This window comes from Antechinus flavipes, chromosome 4, assembly GCF_016432865.1.
Source record: "Antechinus flavipes isolate AdamAnt ecotype Samford, QLD, Australia chromosome 4, AdamAnt_v2, whole genome shotgun sequence".
Lineage (NCBI taxonomy): Eukaryota > Metazoa > Chordata > Mammalia > Dasyuromorphia > Dasyuridae > Antechinus > Antechinus flavipes.
The window spans coordinates 364,177,082-364,201,719 of record NC_067401.1 but is presented as its reverse complement, the minus strand read 5'-3'; the positions used below and the strand labels follow the sequence as shown (position 1 = coordinate 364,201,719).

The window sequence follows — 24,638 nt, the reverse complement described above, 5'->3', positions numbered from 1 at the left end:
ACGTGTTAACCTGTCTCTTGGGTCTTCTGCGGCTGGTGCTGCAGGAGGAGTTATCATGGCGTTGGCCGTACCCCCGGCTCCGGCTCCGGCCCCGGCTCCGGCTCCGGTTCCGACCCCGGCCCCGACAGTGGAGCTGGGTTTCGCCGTCGAAGCGCCGGGCTGGCGCCTGCAGAGCGAACAGTTCCCCAGCAAGGTGGGCGGGCGACCGGCGTGGCTGTCCGAGTGCGACCTTCCGGGCCCCGCTGAGCTTGCGTGCCCGCTGTGCAGCCGGCCGCTCGCCTTCCTGCTGCAGCTGTACGCGCCGCTTCCGGACCGTGCCGACGCCTTTCATCGCAGCCTCTTCGTCTTCTGCTGCCGGGAGCCTCCGTGCTGCGCCGCGCTCCGAGGTCAGGGCCCGCTCTGCCTTCCCCTCTCCGCCTCCGTCGTCCTCTCATTCTGGCGGGCAGCTCCGCGCCTAGACTAGTCCCGTCCGCCTTTGGTAACAGCGCCTGCCGAGAGCCTTGGTCGGGAATCCAATTACGGTTGGAAACAACTCTAGGAGGTAGGTGCCGTTATTATTCCAATTTTTCGGGTGAGAAAACGGAGGCAAACAGGAGTAAGTGACTTGCCCGGGGTCACACAGCTAGTAAGGGTCTGAAGCCAGACTTGAACTCGGTCTTCTTGACTCCAGGAGTGAGCCACCTCCCAGAGAAGGAGGACGTGGGAAAAGAGGGGAGCAGGGAATTGTCCAGAAGTCATTCTGTCTGTCTGTCTCTTTCTCTGTCTCCTTTTTTTCTCCTTTTCTCCTTCTCTCTCTCTTTCATTCTCAGTCTCTGTCTCTCAGTCTCTCTCTCAAGGGAAATGATGTAGAGTACAGGTTGTCATCTATTTCCCAGTTAATTATTATTTGTTTATACTTATTAACTAGTTTTTAATTAATTATTATTTTGCCCCTTTAAAAATTTCCCTCTTCCTCCCTTTTGGATTTTGTTTCGTTTGAAAAATTTACTCCCCATATATGCTCAGAGCTTATTAGTATAAGCTACGATTATTAACCCCACTAATAATTAAGTGAAGTCTCCAGTGGTCACACAGTAAGTGGTTGAGGCAGGATTGAAGCGAAGATGGGGGCAACTAGGTGCTACAGAGAACAGAGCCCGCTGAGTCTGGAGACAGGAGTTCAAATGTGACCTCACACACTTGCAGCCGTGTGACCTGGGGAAGTTAAACTCTGTTTGGCTGGTTCATCACCTGCAAAATGGGGATAATAATAGCACCCATCTTCCAGGGTTGTTGTGAGGATCAAATGAATTAATACTTATAAAGCCTCTTGTGTATAGTGAGTGTCATATGCTGATTTTTATTATTAGATCTCTTTATTAATAGTGTGCTGTCTTTATGTTACGGGGCATATCATTGTAAGTATTTGAAAAGCTGACATGAGGGATTATATTTATTCTGTTTGGCCTGGGATAACAATAGTGATGATGACACTAACATCACATTTATGTGGTGCTTTTTAAGGTTTACAACATACTTTAGAAATATCATTACATTTAACCCTCGCAACAAGCCTTTGAGGTAAGTACTATTAATATTCCAATTTTACAGATGAGATGCTAAGCTGAGAGAGACCAAGTGACTTGTCCATGGTGAAAGCGTTATTAAATGTTTGAGGAAGAATTTAGATGTTCCAGTTCCAAGTCCATGGCTTTTATTCACCACTTTAACTCCTCAATATGTAGACCTCCAAACAATGTAATAAGCAGCAGAGAAGCCAATTTAGGATTATATAGAAAATGTCTATGGAAATAAGTATATGGTAATGGTAGGAGCAGCAACAACTGGGATAAGGGAGCAGGAGATGCAAAAAATCTGAAGAAAGGGTACTTAACTTGACTCATTAGTGGAGTGAGAGCTTTCAGGAGCTGGAAGTCAAGGGAGGGAAGAGTGTTCCAGGGTTAGTCCTATGCAATATCAGGGAGATGGCGGATGAGATGTTATATTTGAGGAACACCAACTAAGTCAGTTTGTTGGAATGTAAACATCCCATGGAGTGATGTGTGATCAGCTTGGGAAGAGGCTGCTTCGGAAGTTATGATGGTTTAAATCCGAAAAAGGAATTTATATATTGGCCTACAGTCAGTGGACAATCTGCTGAAGCTTTTAGAACAAGGGAGTGACATAGTCAGATTCTAAAGTATTAATTTGGCAGCTTTGTTTGAGATGGTTTGCAGAAGAGAAAGACTGGAGGCAGGGAGACCAATTAGAATTCTATTGCAGTAGTCCAGGTAGGAGTTGATGAGGGCCCAAAATAGGGTGGTTGTGATATGAATGGAGAGAATGAGACAGATGAGAAAGAGGTAAAATCCACAAGACTTAGCTATTGAATTGATATATGGGGGTGAGTACAAAGAAAGAATGCTGCACTGGAAGGATGTCATTGACATAAATCAGGAAGTTAGGAGGATTTATTTAGGGTGAAAATTGTATTTTAAGCTTGAAAAGTTTTGGGTATCTATGGAACACACAGGTGTTGATGTCCAATAAGTAGTTGATGATGGGCCCAGGACAGAACCCTAGGGTACACCCACATCAGGATTGGGACATGGATAATGCTGTTTCAGAAAAGGTTGAAAAGAATTAGTGAGATAGTTGGAAAGAAAACACAGGGAGGAGAGAGCCAGAAGATGGAGTGGCTGGCATCTTCAAATACTATAGAAAGTCAGGAAGGATGAGGACAAAGAAAAGGATTTTTAAAAAATTATTTCTTATTTACAAAACATATGCATGGGTAATTTTTTAACATTGACCCTTGCAAAATCTCCTGTTCCAACTTTTCTTCTTCTTCTCCTCCCCTCTCCCCTAGATGTCAGATAGTCCAATATGTTAAATTATATGTTAAATCCAATATATGTATACATGTTTATATAGTTATTTTGCTGCACAAGGAAAAAAGGATGTAGAAAGAAAAAAAAAACCCAACAAAAATGTAAGCCAACATTAACGGAAAGAGAGAGAATCTATGTTGTGGTCCACATTCAGCTTCCACAGTCTTCTTTTTGGGTGTAAATGGCTCTCTTCATCACAAGATCATTGGCACTTATAAGGGTTAGAAAGCCTCTAGAAGCAAGGAATGCAGTTCAAGGGATATGGGAGGACCTGCGGGATGAGAGGTACTAAGGTGCAGGTGAGTTTTACATGGAGGTGGGGCATAGCCCCAAGAGGTGGTGTCTGAACCCAGGTACCACACCTCCCTCCTTAATGCTCTCAAAGCCTAGTACGCCTCCCTCTCTCTTCTCAGGCCAATCCCATTATGCCAGGTTCCTAGAGGACCTCCCCTTCCCCCTGCTCTTCAGGGAGGGTATTAATATGTGCTATCTAAGAATAAAGATCTCTTTTGCTTCACCCCTACCTCCTGCTGGTCTGTCTTTATGTTATCCAGGTTGGTACCCGAAGATGGGTAAGTGTGGCCTAGCCATCGCCGTTGACATTAAGCATTGAGTAATTCAAAGAGGAGCTACAAGGTTAGGGTAGCAATAAGAGACACTACAGAACTGATCTGAATCATCTCATTGTTGAAAAGAGCCGTGTCCATCATAATTGATCATTATATAGTCTTGTTGTTGCTGTGTATAATGGTCTCCTGGTTCTGCTCATTTCACTTAGCCTCAGTGTAATGTTCTGACTAGCTTTCTGGAGGATCTTGGAACCAGCCTTGGTCTCAGCAGAATAATCACCACGAGAATAGTCCAAGTTAAAGTCCAAAGTCTTTATTATCTCCTTCAGTCTCCCAATCTGCGTCAGCAGTCTGCACATCTCAGTCTCTGCTCTGATTTCGGTCTGACTCTGACCTCTTAAATACTCTATTACAATTAAATCAATTCATCATACTGAGTACAGGCCAATCATATCACTAGAGAACCAATTATTTTGTCAATTCCACTGAGTTAATATCTTGTTATAGGATTAAATTAATCATTAAGTATACCTTTTCAGAGTTCCTGCCCTCTACACATCAGTTCATGTAAGTCTCTTTAGGCCTCTCTGAAGTCATTCTGTTGGTCATTTCTTATAGAACAATAGTATTCCATAACATTCATATATCACAATTCAGCCATTCTCCAATTGATGGGCATCCATTCAGTTTCCAGGTTCTGGCCACTACAAAAAGGGCTGCCACAAACATTTTTGCACATGTGGGTCCCTTTCCTTCCTTTAAGATCTCTTTGGGATATAAGCCCAGTAGTAGCACTGCTGGATCAAAGGGTATGCACAGTTTGATAACTTTTTGAGCATAGTTCCAAATTGCTCTCCAGAATAGTTGAATTCTTTCACAGTTCCATCAACAATGTATGTGTCTGTTTTCCTACATCCCCTCCAACATTTGTCATCTTTACCTGTCATCTCAGCCATCTGATAGATGTGTAATGGTATCTCAGAGTTGTCTAAATTTGCATTTCTCTGATCAATAGTGATTTGGAGCACCTGAAGAAAAGGATTTTTTAAAGTCTTATCTAACTCTTAGTTTGTGATTTTTGTGCCATTTTCTTGTTCACAAAGGTAGAAAGTTTAAAAGGTAGGATTCTGATCCAGATACCTTCTGACTCTCAAGACTTTTTTTTTTTTTATAATAACTTTTTATTGACAGAATCCATGCCAGGGTAATTTTTTAGAACATTATCTCTTGCACTCACTTCTGTTCCGATTTTGTCCCCTCCTTCTACCCTCTCCCCAAGATGGCAAGCAGTCCTATACATGTTAAATATGTCACAGTATATCCTAGATACAGAAGGTAGAAATAGCCCGGAAAGAAAAACAAACATGCAAACAGTTTACATTCATTTCCCAGTGTTCTTTCTTGGGTGTAGCTGCTTCTGTCCATCATTGATCAATTGAAACTGTGATTCTCAAGACTAATGCTATTTCTGATACATCATGCTTCTGCTAGACAATAGAAGATATTTTCTTCCTTTTTTTAATTGATCAAGCTGATAGTTTATTATTTATATTGAGCTGAAATTTGCTTCCACTAAAAAAAATGCCATTTGTTCCTTTGCATGGCATATTATGGAATCATAGAATCTAGGCATTGGAAAGGGACCTCAAAGATTATCTTGTCCATAAATGGTCAAAAGATATGAACAGACAATTCTCAGATGAAGAAATTGAAACTATTTCTAGCCTTATGAAAAGATGTTCCAAGTTATTATTAATCAGAGAAATGCAAATTAAGACAACTCTGAAATACCACTACACACCTGTCATCTTGGTTAGAATGACAGGGAAAGATAATGCGGAATGTTGGAGGGGATGTGGGAAAACTGGGACACTGATACATTGTTGGTGGAATTGTGAACACATCCAGCCATTCTGGAGAGCAATTTGGAACTATGCTCAAAAAGCTATCAAACTGTGCATACCCTTTGACCCAGCTGTGTTACTACTGGATTTAGATCTCAAAAAGATTTTAAAAAGGGAAAGGGACCTTTATGTGGCAGCCCTCTTTGTAGTGGCCGGAAACTGGAAACTGAGTGGATGCCCATCAATTAGAGAATGGCTGAATAAATTGTGGTATATGAATATTATGGAATATTGTTGTTCTATAAGAAATGACCAGCAGGATGATTTCAGAAAGGCCTGGAGAGACTTACATGAACTGATGCTGAGTGAAATGAGCAGGACCAGAAGATCATTATTTACTTCAATAACAATACTATATGATGATTGATTCTGATGGATGTGGCTCACTTCAACAATGAGATGAACCAAATCAGTTCCAATAGAGCAGTAATGAATTGAACCAGCTATACCCAGTGAAAGAACACTGGGAGATGACTATGAACCACTACATAGAATTCCCAATCCCTCTATTTTTGTCTGCCTGCATTTTTGATTTCCTTCACAGGCTAATTGTACACTATTTCAAAGTCTGACTCTTTTTATACAGCAAAATAACTGTTGAAACATGTATGTATATATACATATATATACATATATTGTATTTAACTTATACTTTAATATATTTAACATGTATTGGTCCATCTGCTATCTGGGGGAAGAGGTAGGGGGAAGGAGGGAAAAAGTTGGAACAAAAAGGATTTGCAACTGTCAATACTGAAAAATTACCCATGCATATATTTGTAAATAAAAAGCTATAAAAACACCCCACAAAACTAAATTACATATTGAAAAAAAAAATATACCTTGAAAAAAAAAGGTTATCTTGTCCAGTCTATGTTTAACAGGAATTCTTCACCAATTTTTTTTCATGGAAATATTTCCAAAATGTTGCCTAGAAAATATTATTTCCATGAAAAAAAATTTCAGATTAAATGGTGGGAATCAAATTACACCTGATAAATAAATAAATGAAATGGAAAACTTACTTTAAAAGGAATGTGCAATATTTAACCTATATCAGATTGCTTGCCATCTTGGGGAGAGGGAAGATGGGACAGGGAGGTAGAAAATTTAGAACACAAAGTTTTGCAAAGTTGAATGTTAAAAACTATTTTTGCATGTATTCCGGGGCACAGCCTATATTTTATGAACAATACTGTTCAGCCCAACTCTGCTTTTGATCACTCAGTAAAAGTAACATCCTTTGGTATTGTGACTAACTCTAGAAGCACTGAAGGAACATCAGTGTTTTTACCGTAACATCAGCTTCCTATGAATAGCATAATTTTTCCTTTGACATAATTTAGAGAACCCCTTTTTTTAGTGGCCTAATATTTTTAATGGAGATTTTTAGTTATTTTCATTCTACTTTTCTAGTTTTCAGGAATCAACTACCTAGGAAAAATGACCATTACTCTTATGAACCACCATCTGAAGAGCCACCGGATGAAAAGGATGATTCTCCAAGTGTACAGCTTCGATCTGGTGTTCATCTTTGTAGGGTTTGTGGCTGTTTGGGTCCCAAAGTTTGTTCCAAGTGTCATAAGGCCCATTATTGTAGTAAGGATCATCAGACTCTTGATTGGAAATTGGCACATAAACAGTCTTGTACCACATCAGGTAAGTTAAATAGTTTTAAAAAATCATTTCCCAAGTAATATTCCTTCAGTTCCTTATCCTTCTATTTGTGGGTCTGAGTTTTTAAATGGTGATGTCAAAAAATGACATTATTTAAAAAAAAAAAAAAAAGATGAGCCTTCTGGTGTACTTTAATTTTTCAGATAAAATTTTATTGATATATCACCTACCTTTCCCATTGTACTTTACTCTCCATCTCCCTTCCAGTGAGTCAAATCTCTTATGATAAAGATTTTAAGAGGGGAAAAAAATATATATATAAAACTAAGCAAAATATTGAAAAGTCTGACATACACAATATTCCACACTGATGGTCCTTTTTGCAAAAGAAGAGGAAGGAAAGAATACTTCTTTGTAAAATGATACATTGAAAAGATGGGAGAGATGACTACTTTCTATGAAATTTATTATATCATGTGATGTAATTCAGTATCTTCCTGGAAATTAAGTACTTTATGGATGGATATCATTAAGTGAAATATTAAAACATAATTGGAGTTACCAGAAACTATGTGTTAAATTTTCTAATGATATTTCTTAAAAATCTTGATATTTAAAAATAGGTAAGTTTCTTCAGAATTTTCACAATCTGGTATAGGTCAGAGGATTAAAGATTGGTTCAGGTACAATTCTGTCACATCCCTTCCCTCTAAGCCTTTCTTCAGCATCCATCATTCCTGAACCCAACAAATAATTTTATTTGAGAGCCTATAGTATATAACTCCTTAAGAGGCTCATAGTCATTTTTCTGTTATCTTTGAGTTGATTAACTATAATTTACATTATAACTAATGCAGATATATTCTTTTAGATAATTTGAATAGTGCAGTTCCAGACCACAAGTTCCTTTTTCCTGAATATGAAATTGTAATAGAAACAGAAGAACTGGAGCCTGATGATGTTTCTGACTGCATTCCTCAAGATCTGGAAAAGTGTGAAGACTCAGAGCTCATTGGCACTATGGGTAAGAAATCATTTCATGCCCATAAATCATTATTGCAAAGATAATTTCATTATTATCAGCTTGACAGAAATGCAAACTCTAGTGAAGGAAAACGGTTAGCCTGTGCTTTTTCCATTTTGATTCTATTATATAATAGGATGAAAGTAGATGTAGTCTGGAATAGTGGATAAGAACTGGCATTGGATTCAAGTTCTGCTTCTGGCATATACTGGCTTTGTGGTGCTGAGGATGTTATTTGACTTCTCAGTGACCTATTCAGCATGCATTTTTAAAGGGAAGTTTTTCACCTAGAATTCTTTACTCAGAACATCAGTGTAATCATAGGATCAGTCAAAATAAAAGCAACAAAAAAGATTAAAAACATACACAAAATGCCAGAAATGATTGTCTTTGTTTTATTGACATTAATAATTCACAATAGATTATTTAGGTTCCTTGCTCTCAGTAATCCTTTTCCTCATATTGAAAAGCCCTTTTCATTAAACATGTAGAACTCCATTTCTCCCTTACAGTAGAAAAAGTGCTAGACTTTCAGATACCATTATTCAATTGGCTCAGGTCCAGTCCAAATATCCTAGCCAACTCATTAACTGCAGCCTATAAGTAATAATCTTGCCAATGGAAAATATTTATCTTTTCCCTCTTCTTTAAAGCTTCCTTACCTGTATTTCAGTTTAGCAGTTTTTTATAGCTTCATAGCAGCAAAAAAATAATCCATGATATTCTTCATACACATCTTACATACACAGAGGAGTGGAAGGAGAAAATTTTTTAATTCATAAAGAAAAATTTAATCCCTTTGTCATGGAAGGTGTTTTCTTTTTTTTTTGGAGGCACTTGGGGTTAAGTGACTTGCCCAGGGTCACACAGTTAGGAAGTGTTAAGTGTCTGAGGCCAGATTTGAACTCAGATTCTCCTGACTTCAGGGAGGCCACCCAGCTGCCCCAGACTGTAAATTCTTTGAGACTAGAGACTAATACATAATTTAAAGAAGCAGAAAACAATTAACTTATGTTGAACTGCTGCTATATTTATGAAGAAAGAATTAGGGATGGAAGATCATGAATTTGAAGCATGGATATGATGCAAATCCTAAGGAAGCATAGAACATTTAATTTTAGCATACTTAAAAACACTTAAAGGTGTGAGATCTCCACTTTCTACAGAAGTGGGAGATTATGGGTATTGAACATTGTATATCCTATTAGAGTCAATTGATAGAAATTGGTTCTTTTTGCAGAGATTTTTTTCTCTCTTTTATTCTTTGTTTATTAAAGATGACTTGGCTAGGTAAAGAGAGGTAAGAATATTTGAATCAGTGATTGAATGAAAAAGCATTTATGATAGAAGTAGGGAAACATTTTGGGTGCTTACTGTATGTATGCCTCTGTTAAGAGCTTTATAGAGACATTTAATCCTCACAATAACCCTGAGAAATAAGTATTATTAATATTCCTCATTCTGCAGATGAAGTGACTGAGGCAGACAGAGATTAAGTGCCTTGTCCGGGGAAACACAGTCTCATCTAATTTGAACTCAGATCTTCCCAACTCTAGGGGAAGCACTGTTGAGTGCACTATCTACATGTGTCACTTAAATGTTTAGAAATGGAGATGTAAAACCAGAAGATAACATCATTAAAAAAAAAAAGATGTAAGTGCATGAAAGCTACTTTGAGTGGACTTAGCATAATATAGTGTAGAAAGAGTTCCTTGACAAGTTATTAACATCTTGGATCCTCAGATGTCTTAATCTGTAAAATGGGGATAATATCATTAATAGTTATGAAAAATAAATTAAAGAATAAATTATAAATTAAAATAAATAAATTTTTACAAGAAATAGTTAAGAAAGCTCTCTGTAAACTATGAAATGTTAAATAAGTGGATTGTTATTTTTGTATATCTGTTGTCTTAGAATTTGTTTATAGCATTTGTTTGCTTTCAGATGAAGCACTTGAGGCAGAATTGGATTCCATAGCAAAGCATGAATCTAGAGAAGATGAAATCTTCCAGAAATTTAAAACTCAAATAGCCCTTGAACCAGACCAGGTAAAGTAAACAAAGCATAATTGTTACATCATTTGTCTTAGAAAATATTTTTTGACTCATCACCATAGAAGGTAAAATCTATTACGACAAATATTTTTACAAAGGACTGTTCCTTGATGGGCAATGAATAAAAACAATGCTCTGATAATATGATTATGTTAATCCTTTAAGATTCATAATCCTTTAAAAAATTTTTTTCTTTTTGTGATGTCTGTGCATCCTTTTATGATGGGGCCTTTGCAGTTTGTCTTTTTGGAAAGATCATTTATTCCCCTTTCTTGGTTTATTACTCATGGGATTCTGTACACTGCAGTTTGCCTCACTTCTTTTCACCTTAAACATGCCAGCTACCTGAAAAAAAGCCTGATTAAGTCTGTAAATCCTGTCCCTAAAATCTAATGAAATCCAAGAAAGAAGCTCAGAAGGAGCAAGTGGGAGGAAGTTCAGAGCATTCCTTAACCTTTTATAGTTCACTACAGTCATCTCCAGTGTTTGGATCCTGTGAGTGAAGTAATCGTTGGTGTGTGCTAATTTTCACAATGTTAGAGCAGAATTGATATTTGGTGGAGTTGATTTTATTAATGGATTTTTATAGAGTATTTCTTCTGGCATTTGTTCAGTTTTTCTAATTTTGTTTCTTAATTCATTTGGCCAACCTTAAACACAAACCTTAAGTATAGAATGCTAAAGACCAGAGAGCTGTACTGAAGATGCATTTTGCTGGACCATAGATTATATTTAGACTGGATACTGTTTTCATACTTACTGCTCTTCTGTCAGCTGTACTAAGTGGAATGCAAGGATTGTGACAAATAGAATAAATGTGGAATAATATTGAGATCTTTCCCTTGAGCCTTCATTACTGATGAACTGAATTGATTTATCAGCATTAGTATTACAGCATATGTTTTGAGGAAGCATTATTAGTGTATAGTAACACAGGTGTTTTCTGGGAAATGTTAATAGATTATATCAAACTATTTCAGATAAATATTTGGAGGAACTTTCCAAAGCTATTTGTAAAGGCACATTTTTTATGAAAAATCTTTTCCTCATAATCCTTTTGGTAAGATTTGTGAGTAATAAAGTGTTAGTATTTTAGAATTTTCATGTTTGATTTTAGATTCTTAGATATGGCAGAGGAATTGACCCTATCTGGATTTCTGGTGAAAATATTCCTCAAGAACAAGATATTCCAAATTGTCCATGTGGTGCCAGGAGGATATTTGAATTCCAGGTATGAATTCTGAAATAAGATATGATCATGGTTAAAAATTGATCTGTTTTCTGAATTAGTTAATTTTTCTGTGTATCTGTCCTTGCCACATAAAAGGAATGGATCATTTTTGGAACATTTATGAAAAGTTCATTGTAATTGTTAGAGCTATTTTAGTAAAAAAACAAACAAAGGCCACATGGAGGTGGAGCCATAGAACAGATTAGGGAATTTGCTAAAAATGTAAGCTACATAGTAAGTCTGATTTACATTAAAGATTTTAATAATTTAAGATAAGTGATAAAAACCAGCTTGTTATAGTTTGCCTTAATCCAAACAGAGGTGTATTGCCCTCCAATACTTTGTTGTCTTTTCTCAGGTTATGCCACAGCTTCTGAATTACCTGAAGGCTGACAGACTGGGCAGAAGTATTGACTGGGGGACTCTGGCTGTATTTACCTGTGTGGAGAACTGCAACTTGGGCACCAAGTACACAGAGGAGTTCATTTGGAAACAAGACTTTACAGATACAACTTAGAATCATCAAAGATTTTGTACTCTCCACTTTTTAGAATATCTAAGCATTCTTCATGCCTTGTACATATTGATAAGGAGAAAAGCTAATGTTAATAGTAATCTAGATAAAACTCATCACAACAGCCCCAGTGTCTAATGATAGGCTGACTGTGATGGGGAGTTAGGCTAATAAAAGCACATATTGTGTCTGCTAAATGATGGGAGGAAGTATTTTATTTATGACCTGCAAAGCTAGATATCAAAGAACTTATGCTTAGCTCATAATCAATTGATGGTTTCTTATTTTCATAATTAACAATCTTTTGCCCAAACTCTTTCAAAAGTTTTTGTTACGCACTCATATGCTGACACAATATAGAACTGTGGCTTTGTCTTTTTCTCTCCTTTGTCTTCTATTATCTTTTATTTTGTCACTTCCTTTGTCTTTTTGTTTCCCTTTCTGTTGCATGTAATTCTTAGACACCAGTGCCTTCTTACACTAATCCTTTTTGCCTTAACTGCCAGGAAGTTTAGAGCTAAATAGAGTGCTCATCTAGAGTAATGAACTTATCACATCTGTTTTTTTTTTTTTTTTTAATTGCTTTAAAAAGAAAACTTTCTGGATAGAGCACCAGCCCTGAAGTCAGGGGGACCTGAGTTCAAATGTGACCTCAGATGCTCAACACTTCCTAGCTGTGTGACCCTAAGCAAGTTACTTAACCCCAATTGCCTCAAAAAAAAGTTTTCTTTTTTAACTGTATACATTGTCTCAAACTATATGAAAGTAGCAAAGCTACTAAATCATCAATTTAATAGTATCTTAATTTGGCTTTCTTCTCCTCCAACCTCAGTTGATGAACATTGTATCGGGGAGAAAGTGCTGGATAGAGTCAGAAAGAGTTGGATTTAAGCTCTGGCTCTACCACAAGGTAAGCTCTGACTGGGCAAGTTGCTTAGCCCTCTTTTTCTCATCTGTAAAATGAATCAAATTTTTAAGGGTTCAGTAATCTATGAGAAAGGCTACTGCACAAAATTAAAATTTATCTAGGTCTAGATTTCTTCTCCCTCGAGTAATACATTACTCAAGTTGAGATTATGGCCCATAATTTTGCGTACTGGCAATAGTATTAGCTATATCTTGCTTCTTAAGTTATTGTTGACAAGAATACTTTAACTCTGATGTGGAGCAAATCCTGTGACCACTCTCTTATATTTTCTTATTCTGGTTGAGTTATTATAATTTTGTTCTCCGAGGAGCTCACTATTAATAACTGAAGGCAATAGGAGCAAGCCTATTAGGCTGAATAGTAAAAGGAGATTTTTGCTATCAGGATTAATGTGAACAGAATTTCTGATCAAATATATCAAAGTTGTATTTTGATGTATCCCTTTCTACTTGATCATAAATTGTCATTGGTAAATATGCCACATGATTTTGTCCACCACACTTCTATTGTCTTCTGGATTATTTATAACTTTTATTCTTTCAGCATTATGGTGCTACAAAATTAACCAGCTGTACTGCATCATTGGGCAGCTGGATGGCTCTGTGGATAGAACACTGGGCCTGCGTACAGTCAGGAAGACTTGACTATTCACAACTGAACAGTAACAATAGCATCATCAGAATATTGTTTTAAAGAAATGAGCATTGAACTAGCAGAGATTTTCAAAACCTTGAAAGCATGATGGATTTTCCCAAATCTATTCCCTCTTGATCCCTTTCTAGGTCTCAGTTTATTGTTCATCAGTATGTTGAAGGGTTTTGTACTTGGCATAAAGAGAGATGGGTACTGGGGGGGAAATTGAGTTGTACTTGTAGCTCCCAATTGTCCCAGTAAGGAGTGCATCACTTATTTTAATGGGGATACACTCTCAGTGACCGTACTTTTAAAAGATATTTATGGACAGAAAATGCCATCTGCATCCAGAAAAAGAACTAAGGAGACTGAATTGTAAATAAACATATGCTATGTTCTTAAAAAAAAAAAAATCATAATTGTTGTGTCCAAAATCACTGCCTGGGAATGAACCTTAGTTGGTTCAATAATGGATGCATTAACCTTGCCAAAACCTGTACTCTATTATTGTGGATTTGGGATTTCACCAGAACTTCACTCCTTTGAGAGTGTACCTTCCCTTTCCTTTTAAAAAGTTAGTGATTCTTTTATTAAATATTTACCCCATCAATTACCTCCAATTCTGCAGAGAACACTCCCTTAAAAAAAAAGTTAAGCAAAAAGCAACCAAGTCTAAGACTGTAACATTCTGTATCATAATCCTCCTTACCTAAGAATAGGAAAGCATGTTTCAGTTTTTTTCTAAGAAAGGCTTACCTGATCTAGCCTTCAAAAACCCAGGATGAGAGAAGTAGTATCATTCTAAGATTGTTCTTGATGACTAATCAAAGGATTGTAGAAAATACTCAAATTCCATCTTTAAAAGAATATCTTTTATCACAATAATAAGAGATTTAAAAATTACCCTAATGGAGAGCTACACAGTAACCACTGAAGTTGAATTTTAATTTAGACTGCTCAAAGCTATAGTTTTTAAGACTTCATGACCATTATAAATTGTACTAGTTTACAAATTTTTAAAATTAACATATCTCTTATTTATATAGATTAAAATTTCTCTTATATTTCTTTTTTTCTCCTCTCACCTCATCTCCATCAACCTATATATTGAAAATTAATTTGCAGTGTTCTAAATCAGGGGAACATTACCCCACTTTTGCAGAGATGGTGGAAAGGAGTGCTTCTTTGGAGCCAAGCTAATTAGCTTGCAATACTTTTTTTGTAGTTCTTTCCATTTATATTGTTAACATTACTTGGTATTTTTTTCTCATCTCTGCATATAAATCATCATTTCTTAAGAGGATAGAAATACTGAGTTGCTTTCATGTACCATATGGCTTGGTCATTCCTCATTTGATGAGGTCTTATATTTATATATTATTTGCTATAAATATTTTAGTGTATCTGAAACCCTTTTTATCAATAACCTCCTTGGAGTATTTGCCTAGCAATTTTGAGTCAGAGTGTTAGTCACCTTATTTACATAAGGCCAAATTGCTTTCCAAAATGATCTTAGAAAATTCAATTTCACCAATAATGAATTAGTGTGCTTATCATATTTCCACAACTCACTTTATCATCTTTGCCAATTTGCTTCATGAGATGAAACCCTAATGTTTTGATTTGCAATTTTCATTAGTGATTTGGAACATACCTGTGGTTACTAGTTTGAAGTTCATTATCTGTAGAGCACTTTTTTTGAAGGGAGGATGCAAGCTTCTGTATCAGAGAAGAGAAGGGATATAGATATAGAAGAGATGTTGCAAAGATGAAATTAAAAGTTCTAGGTGACAGACTAGATCTGGTGGGTGAATGATACTGGGTACTTAAGAATGTAAGTAAACTGCAAATCTGGGGGACTGGGAAGATGATGGTTACAGGGTTTTGAGGAAAGCTGAATTGAGTTTTTGCTCATTTTGAGTTTAAGATGTCTATTGAATGTCTAGTTTGAAATGTCTGAAAGGCATTCAGAGATTAGAGATTAGAAGCCAGCAGCAGTGTTAGGGTAACCTAACCTGTGAAGCAGAGACCCTATTATTGGGCTTACAATTAAGAAGTCAGTACTATATATGCCAAAACATTTGTAACAGAGCTTTTTGTGATAGGAGAGGATTAGAAACAAAGTAGATGCCTGTCAATTGGGGAATGTCTAAACTAACTGGTACAGATATGTAATGGAACATTAATCACTGTGCTGTTAAGAATGATTTGGGTGACCTAGAAAAAAATAACAAAATTTATCTGGAAGAACAAAAGGTCAAGAATCTCAAGGGAACTAATGAAAAAAAAATCAAATGAAGGTGGCTTAGCTGTACTAGATCTAAAACTATTTTATAAAGCAGCAGTTACCAGAACCATTTGGTATTGATCAGTGGAATAGGTTAGGTTCATAGGACAAAATAGTCAACTATTAGCAGTCTAGTGCTTGACAAACCCAAAGACCCCAGCTTTTGGGATAAGAACTCATTGTTTGATAAAAACTGCTGGGAAAATTGGAAATTAGTATGGCAGAAACTAGGCATTGACCCACACTTAACACTGTACATCAAGACAAGGTCAAAATGGGTTCATGATCTAGACATAAAGAATGAAATTATAAATAAAATTAGAAGAACATAGGATAGTTTACCTCTCAGACCTGTGGAGGAGGAAGGAATTTGTGACCAAAGAAGAACGAGAGATCATTAAATAGAAAATTTTGATTATACCAAATCATATCAAATTGAAAAGCTTTTGTACAAACAAACTAATGCAAACAAGATTAGAAGGGAAACAAACTGGTAAAACATTTTTACAGTCAGATTTTGATAAAGGCCTCATTTCCAAAATATATAGAGAATTGACTCTGATTATTTGATTTATTATCAAGCTATTTTCCAATTGATAAATAGCCAAAGGATATGAACAATTTTCAGATGAAGAAATTGACTCTATGACTAGAGTTCATATGAAAAGGTGCTCCAAGTCATTGATGAGAGAAATGCAAATTAAGACAACTCTTGAGATACTACTACACACCTCTCAGATTGGCTAAAGATGACAGGAAAAACTAATGATGATTGTTGGAGGGATATGAAAAAAACTGGGACACTGATACATCGTTGGTGAAATTGTGAATGGAGACCAATTTGGAACTATGCTCAAAAAGTTACCAGACTCTTCATATGCCCTTTGATCCAGAAGGAGTTATATACCAAAGAGATACTAAAGAAAGGAAAGGGATCTACATGTACAGAAATGTTTGTGGCACCCCTTTTTGTAGTGGCTAGAAACTGGAAATTGAATAGATGGCTGAATAAATTGTGGTATGTAAATGTTATGAAATATTAGTGTCCTGTAAGAAATGACCAGCAGGATGATTTCAGAAATCGAAGACCAATCCTGATGGACGTGGCTCTTTTCCTTCTTAAGTTATTAGGTTATTTTTACCTTCTAAATCTGATTTTTCTTGTGCAGTAAGTTAACTGTATAAATATGTATACGTATATTGTATTTAACATATACTTTAATATTTAACATGTATTGAACTACTTGCCATCTAGGGGAGGGGGTGGAGGGAAGGAGGGGAAAAGTAGGAACAGAAGGTTTTGCAAGAGTCAATGTTGAAAAATTACCCATGCATGTTTTGTAAATAAAAAGCTGTTTTTAAAAAATGATTTGTGTGAACACAGAAGCATGAAAAGAGCTATATAAACTCATGCTGAAGGAAGCAGAACCAAGAAAAAACACACAATGACTATAACAATGTAAATGGAAACAATGACATCAAAAAATTAAAAATACAAACCTAAGGAGCAGGTAATTGATTCTCCTCCATCAATTCCACCTTCCAAGATGGAGGGAGGAGGGAGGAGGGGTAGTGAGGGGGGTAACCACTCTATGACCTAATTGCAAAAGGGACTAATTAAGGCCAAGCGGAAGGGTGAGATGTAACTGAACTTCAAGCTCACATTTTCCCTGTGATTCAACAGTTTAACTCTTCAGGTCAAGGAAGTAGAAAATACACTCCTTTTGATATAGAAATCCTCAAAGACCTGAAAAAGGCTTGTACTCTTTATGGGGCTACATCAGCTTATGTTAAGATGTTATTACAGAATTTGGCTTTCGAAATCTTGAACCCTAATGACTGGAAAGTTTATAGCAAAGGTATGTCTAGAACCAGGACAAAACTACTTGTGGCTTTCTGAATATAGTGAGCTCTGTAGGATACAAGTCCAACAAAATAGTCAAAGTGCAATTCATGCTGCAATCACCTGTGACCTAACAGGTATAGGTTCCTATGCAGACGTTGCAGTACAAATTAATTATTCCATAGCAGCATATGAGCAAATTGCTGCTAATGCTATCAAAGCGTGGGCTTCTCTCCACAAGAAAGACAACAAGGGTGAGGCCTTCACAAAAATAACACAAGGGCCAAATGAACCCTTTGCTGACTTTGTGGGATGTTTGCAGACAGCTATCACAAGAACTAATGGTGAAAATGCAGTAACAGACATTATGATAAGGCAACTTGCTAAGGAAAATGCTAATGAAGTTTGCAGAAGAATTATACTGGGACTGCGCAAGGATGCTCCTTTAGAGCCACAGTGGGCACAGATGCCTTTTATAGTCAGGCTATAATGCAGACTCCCCAAGATCCAAACATGGGAAGACAGGATCCCTTCTGGCAAGGGACTTCCAGAGAGACTCGTAGATGCTTTCAGTGTGGTAAAGTAGGGCATCTGAAAGCTCAATGTTGGCATAGAGACAGAATGAGAAAACAGGGTGGGAGAATAAGACCTAATACCCCATGTCCAAAATGCAACAGAGGCTTCCTTTGGGCCTCAGAATGTAGACAGATTCAGGGAAACGGGATGAGGGGCCCAGCCTCAGGGCCCCAGGCAAAAAAACACTTGGGGCATGATGGCAGCTGATGCTACACCCAGAGAGTGCCTAGAAGTCCAGTACCCAGACATGACCAATCAGCTAGGAAGCCATATGATGGAAGAAAGGGATTACACAATCAATCAGCCAGGAAGCAATCTGATGGGAGAAAGGAATTACAACTGGGGAGAATAGAGTTGTATGCAGCTGGGACAATGGAGATACCCCCTGGAGAAGTGAAATCTGTTTCTCTCCAGCCTATGGATCCCTTACCTCCAGGCACAGTAGGCTTGACCATTTCACCTCCTTTTTGTACGTACAAAACAGTGTCCATCCACACACAGATGTGGGAAACTGGGGAATGTGTACATAATATCCCAGTCACTAATACAGGTAGACAATGTGTGACTTATCACCCAGGAGAAGTAGTAGCATCAGGTTTACTCATACAGAATCCTAATAAGCAACCTGGTGATAGTCACCCAGATTCCAGACCACAAAATCCAGGAATATACTGTAACAGCTGACCAACTTAGGCTCACAATCTATATAAATGGCCTACCATTAGAAGGACTGGTAGGCTCAGATGCAGATCCTACAGTCATTAGAGGTGCCAACTGGCCCAGTCACGGGCCAAAGATTAAAGCAGACACCTACATGTCTGGTGTAGGACGATCAATAGCAGCTGAAGTTAGTGCTGCCCCTGTGAGATGGACTTTTGAAGGCAAAACAGGAGTTTTTACTCCTTTTATAGTTGAAAAAATCCCCATCAATCTGTGGGGAAGAGATGTTTTACAGCAATTAGAGTTAAAAATGAGTATTTCAGTTTTTTAGGCAGGGCTGCTGACGGCCTGCCAACACTTTCACCTGTTCCTATTCAATGGAAAACCGATACACCAGTGTGGATAGAACAGTGGCCCTTAGGTAGCGATAAAATTCAGGCCTTATTAGATATAGTACAGGAGCAACTTCACCAAGGACACTTACAATCTTCTCTTAAGTCCTTGGAATTTCCTAGTGTTTGTTGTAAAAAAGAAATCTGAAAAATGGAGGATGTTGACTAATTTAAGAAAGGTGAATGAACAGATGGAAACTATTGGAACTCTTCAGCCTGGACTTCCATCTCCTACTCAATTGCCTAGAGAGTGGCCTCTTTGGGTCATCGATATTAAGGATTGTTTCTATTCTATCCCTCTGGATAAGGAGGATATGAAAAGATTTGCCTTTTCAGTGCCCAGCGTCAACTTAGCTGAACCTCATAAAAGATATGAATGGACAGTTTTGCCACAGGGAATGAAAAACAGCCCCACTGTGTCAAATGTACATTGCTGCTGCTCTTACGCCAGGAAGAAAAGCATTTCCAAAAGTTATGTTATTACATTATATGGATGATATATTGAGATGTGCACCTGAGGAACAAATGTTAGAAGCATGTATACAAAAGACCATAGAAACACTAAGGAATTACAAATTGTACATAGCTGCAGAAAAAATTCAAAGACATGCTTCTTTTCAATATTTAGGATACGAAGTATACCCTAAGGTGCTTATAGTGCAAAACTTTCCTTAAGAACAGAGAAGCTAAACACCTTAAATGACTTTCAGAAATTGATAGGAGATATCCAATGGATGCGACCACTGTTAGGCCTGATTACCTATCAATTGTAACAGTTATATGATATTTTAAGGGGAGACTGCTTTAAATTCACCACACCAGCTTACAAAAGAAGCTCAAGAGGCTTTGAGAAAAGTTGAACTGGCTTTATCCAATGTGGTTGAAAGAGTCACTCAAAAACCCTTAGAAATCTCAGTTTTTGCCACACAAGAGGCACGCATAGCAGTCCTTCATCAAGGAGACAGTGTGATAGAGTGGGTGAACCTCCCAGCACAACCAGAACAAAGCCTTACTCCTTATCCAGTGCTTGTGGCTAGAATTTTATTAAAAGCCATTAAGCGAGCAGTACAATTATCTGGGACAAGACCTGACAAGATATACACCTTTTATACCAATACACAAATTAATGTGTGCTGTGAAACCATCCCAGAGTGGCAAATTTTATTAGCCATGGCTCCAAATTTTACACATGGATCTCCATTAAAGATAACCAGATTATTACATAATTAGCAATGGATTCTTGAAGAAAAAGTTTCTAAAGTTCCTCTTAAAGGACCAACTATCTTTACAGATGAATCCAAACATAATATTTGTGCTGTATACTCTCATGACCTAACTATAAAGAGAGTAGTCAGAACTCCCTTTCAGTCTACTCAGCAGAATGAATTGTATGTGATCATCCTAGCTCTTACTTATTATCCAGGAGACATAAATATAATATCTGATTCGGCCTATTCAGTAGGTATGGTACAAAGAATTGCCACAGCCCAAATAAAATTTGTAGCCTCTAATATATATCAGCTCTTTAAGAAACTTCAATAGCAAGTGAGAAAACATCCAGGTAAGATTTATATCTTGCATGTCCACTCACATAGTGGACTCCCAGGTCCTATTTTTGATGGTAATTCAAAGGCAGATAGCCTTCTATGTTGGCCAATACTCCTTTATTCCAAGAAGCCCAGGAATCTCATTTTAAATATCAGGCTGCTCAAGCTTTATGTTTACAATTTGGAATAACAAGAGAGGAAGCTAGGAGCATAGTAAAAGTCTTGCCTTCTTTTCCATGCTCCTACACTGCCTCCAGGGAAGAATCCTCGTGGTTTGAGACAATGAAATCTGGCAAATGGATGTGACCCATTATAAATCTTTCGGTCGTCTGTCTTTTATCCATGTTGTGGCAGACACCTTTTCAGGATTCACCTTTGCAATACCAGCAGCCAAAGGGACAGCCCGAGTGGTCACTGAATTCCTCACACAAGCATTTGCCATTATGGGTGTGCCACAAGCCATAAAAACAGACAATGGAACTGCATACACCTCCAAACATTTTGTACACTTTTGTGCACAGTATAAGATTTTACACACCACTGGCATACCCTTTAATCCTCAAGGACAGGCAGGCAATAGTCGAGAGGAGAAACAGAGACATTAAGATGCTGCTCCAAAAATAAAAGAAAGGGGGAGCCACAGGTAACCCTAGAGAACTTCTAAATCTAGCCCTTTATACTATTAACTTCTTGATTTTTGACAAAGATGCACTGGCTCCAGCAGATAAGTTTTATAACCCACTGGAAGGGCAGTGTCCAGTGCGAGCAGCTCCACTATCTTTAGATAATCGCCAGGTGATGTGGAGAGATGGAAGGGACCAGATAGACTAGCTGCTTGAGGGAGAGGGAATCAGATGGTTGCCAACGAGCCGTATTCACCTTGTCCATCGCAGAGAGATGGAGCAGACCCTTGAAACAAAGGATAAGACCCAAGAAATATCGGGTGGTTCTATTGCTGATTGTGCTTATCATTGAAAGAGCACGGCAGTTATGGTGTTTGACTCATGGACATTGAAAATTGTTGGATTTCAAAACCCTCAGGAATCATTGGATTCTCTGAGACATGATAACATTGTTGTAGGACTTGAAAACCCTCAGGAATCATTGGATTCTCTGTGACATGATAAGATTGTTGTGGGACTTGAAAACCCCCAGGAATCATTGGATTTTCTGAGAAATAAGACTGTTACAGGACTTCAAAATCTGTTGGAATGATTGGATTCCCTAACACATAAAAAGACTTTTGCAAGACTTCAAAACTTGGGGGGGGGGATCATTGGATTCCCTGACGTGTGAAGCAACGGACAATAGATTAGTTTTGGACTATCTCTTGGCTGCTGAAGAAGGCATATATGTGACTGCTGTTTACATACTCTCCTTCTAGGATTTCTGGCAATCTTTTACAACACCATGTTGATTTATATTGTTTGTTATACCGTTATTTACGTGTACAATTCATGTTTGTTACACTACATCGAGCCTGCACTGAGGGGGAGGGTCATCACTAATAGCCTCTGCGTTATTGCTGTGTGCTTGTGTAAAAACTCCCATGCTGATGGGTTTGTGCATAATAAGACCCTTCAGCCCAGAAACCTGCTAGCAACCCCCACTTCCCTTTGGTGCTTTTCATCTCCTTTCCTGAGATGTCAGGGAAGGCGTGATTATCTCCTTTTTAGTGCTTTCACCTACTTTCCTGAGAAGTCAGGGGGGTCGTGATCACCTCCCTTTGGGGGCTCTGACCTCTCTGAGGAGTCAGGGATGACATGACCACCTGTGTTCTAAAACAAAAGAAAGCAGGAGATGTAATGGGCTTAAGCTCGAGTTGATGCACTGAGGTCCCAAGCATGTGAGGCTAAATAGTAATTGGACTATACTCTAATAATATACATGCCTGGAGAAAGAATGGCCCCACCCACTCTTGGTGCAAGTCCTGATGTGTTGTACTGGAAATGACGCTTTTGGTGGGTGGGGGCAGAGGGTCGGAGAGAGAAGCTGAAAAAGAGACTGCTGGCTGGTTCCTGAGGCAGCTGCTCACATTGCTAATCCCCCTTCACCTCAAAAAGAATAAAAATTGAAGATTTTCCCTTAACCTGAATTCCTGACTCTGGCTGATTTTAAAATATGGGATTATCAGAAGTGTGAGAATATATTCCAAACTCACTTTTGTGAAGATGGGAAAGCTACAAGAGTTATATATACATTACATATGTTTTTGGATTTTTTTCTTTTCCTAAGAAAACTGTTATAAGGAATGGCTCTCTGGGAGGAGAAGGAAAAATTGGGATAACACATATAAGAAACAGGTCATCGATAAGGGAAAAAAAATGATCATTGCTACCTTTGGGGGATATAAGTTTTGGTAGAACAATAAACTCAGAAGCTGGATCATGCAAAGAACTAAGTGAGTGAGAGAAAGTGGAGGCCTTTTGGAGAATGCCTTCTCAAAGAGGTTGGCATGAAGAGCAAAAAAGAAAGAGGATGATATTGGGAATGGTAAGGTTTGGGGTTGGGGGAGACATGGACAGGCTTATAGCCAAAAGGGAAGGAACTGGTAGACAGGGAGAGGTTAAAAATAACTAAGAGGATTTGACAGGGTAATCTATTGGAGACAGATGGAATGAACTTGCTTTTACAGACTGATTGAGGGTGAACCTTAGTAATGCTACCTTTGTGAAGAGGGAGCTCACAGCAAATATCAGTGGTTCTTAAAGTATGGTCTAGAGAATCCTGGGGATCTCTGAAACCCTTTTAGAGGGTCTACAAATTCAAAAATAGTTTTTATTTCCAATATGGTAAATGTCTATAAATATAATCCAGATAAACAAAAACTCTTTGGAGAGATCCTCAATAATTTTTAATAGATAAAGATACTGAAAACAAAAGTTTGAGAACTACTGAAATAGACTCTTTAAAATATTTCAGCTGAGAGGGTTGGTGGGGGTAGGGGCAGTCCTTCTGAGATGGGAGATTGAGAAAGGGGAACCACTATGAAGAGTGTAAGTGAATTTATAAGTGCCTAAGGAATGCATGGTGGCAGTGAGAGAAGCCAGTTTAAGCTGTATAACAAATATACAGTGAATATGTATTACCTTGAATTACCTCGACTCCAAGCATTCTTTATTCTTTAAGGTAGCAAATAACATAGTATAGTGAATCTGGAATGGTTGCATGATTTCTTCACTTACCATCGGCAGCATGTGCCTGGGATGAAGGCAGCAGATGGGACCCAAGGCTGAAGTTGGCAGGGCACAATTGGTGACATGCTAAAGGGGTCTTGTAGATCGTGTAGAGTTTAACTGGCTCAAGATGGGGGGAGGAGGGGGAGAAATGAGTGTGTGGTTAGTGCAGAGGAGAAAGCTTAGGAGAAAACAGTTTGAGGGACTGGAAGTTGCAATGTAGATGAAGAATAAGGTTTCATAAAGGAAGGAAGAAGTAAGAGCCAATAGATTATAGTTGGACAAGGGAATCTCAGAACTCTTGAATGTGAAGGTAGATTGCCATTGTGGATGATAACAAGCATAGAATTATTTTTAAATGAATCTGAGGTAAGGTGGAGAAGTAGGTTATAGAGAAATGAGTAGATTGAGAAATTGTTTGGTTAGGGTGTCGAATCCAATCAGTATGGCACTCTTAGAGTAACAGAGAAAAACAGTGATCCAGATATTGAATTCAATGAGGGAAGAAAGGGAGTGATCCAAATAATAATAACAGGTATAAGTATACTAAATCTAAGAAAAAGGGGATTCCACCTAAACCTAATTGCTTGAGCAAAAATTTCTTTTGCAATGCATTTGACAAATGATTAATCGATTTCAACTCCATGATTGCGCTGAGAAAATAATTGAGGGTTTACTTCCACTAATACAACCACAAGTACTCCTAAAGAATAATTTGTGACCCTTCTATTGTTTAATGAGTAAGTTTTTTGGGGGGTGGGGTGGGGTAGGGTGGTGGTGGTAGATAACAGTGTATATCCCAAAGGAGAG

General features: G+C 37.8%; 1 protein-coding gene across 1 annotated transcript; it reads left to right on the top strand.

Moving 5' to 3' along the window:
- Positions 1 to 16,767, top strand: PDCD2 (programmed cell death 2). Its single transcript, XM_051998208.1, has 6 exons — positions 1 to 386; positions 6,760 to 7,002; positions 7,832 to 7,984; positions 9,932 to 10,035; positions 11,159 to 11,272; positions 11,631 to 16,767. The coding sequence occupies exons 1-6, from the start codon at positions 56 to 58 to the stop codon at positions 11,787 to 11,789; spliced, it is 1,104 nt and encodes a 367-aa protein (XP_051854168.1). The 5' UTR covers positions 1 to 55; the 3' UTR covers positions 11,790 to 16,767.
- The last annotated feature ends 7,871 nt before the right edge of the window (positions 16,768 to 24,638 follow it).

Excerpts from the sequence above, each read along its gene's own strand:
- PDCD2 (XM_051998208.1), top strand. The coding sequence starts at position 56 with ATGGCGTTGGCCGTACCCCCGGCTCCGGCTCCGGCCCCGGCTCCGGCT. Across the intron at positions 7,985-9,931 it reads AGAGCTCATTGGCACTATGG|ATGAAGCACTTGAGGCAGAA; the intron begins GTAAGAAATCAT and ends GTTTGCTTTCAG. Across the intron at positions 11,273-11,630 it reads GGAGGATATTTGAATTCCAG|GTTATGCCACAGCTTCTGAA; the intron begins GTATGAATTCTG and ends GTCTTTTCTCAG.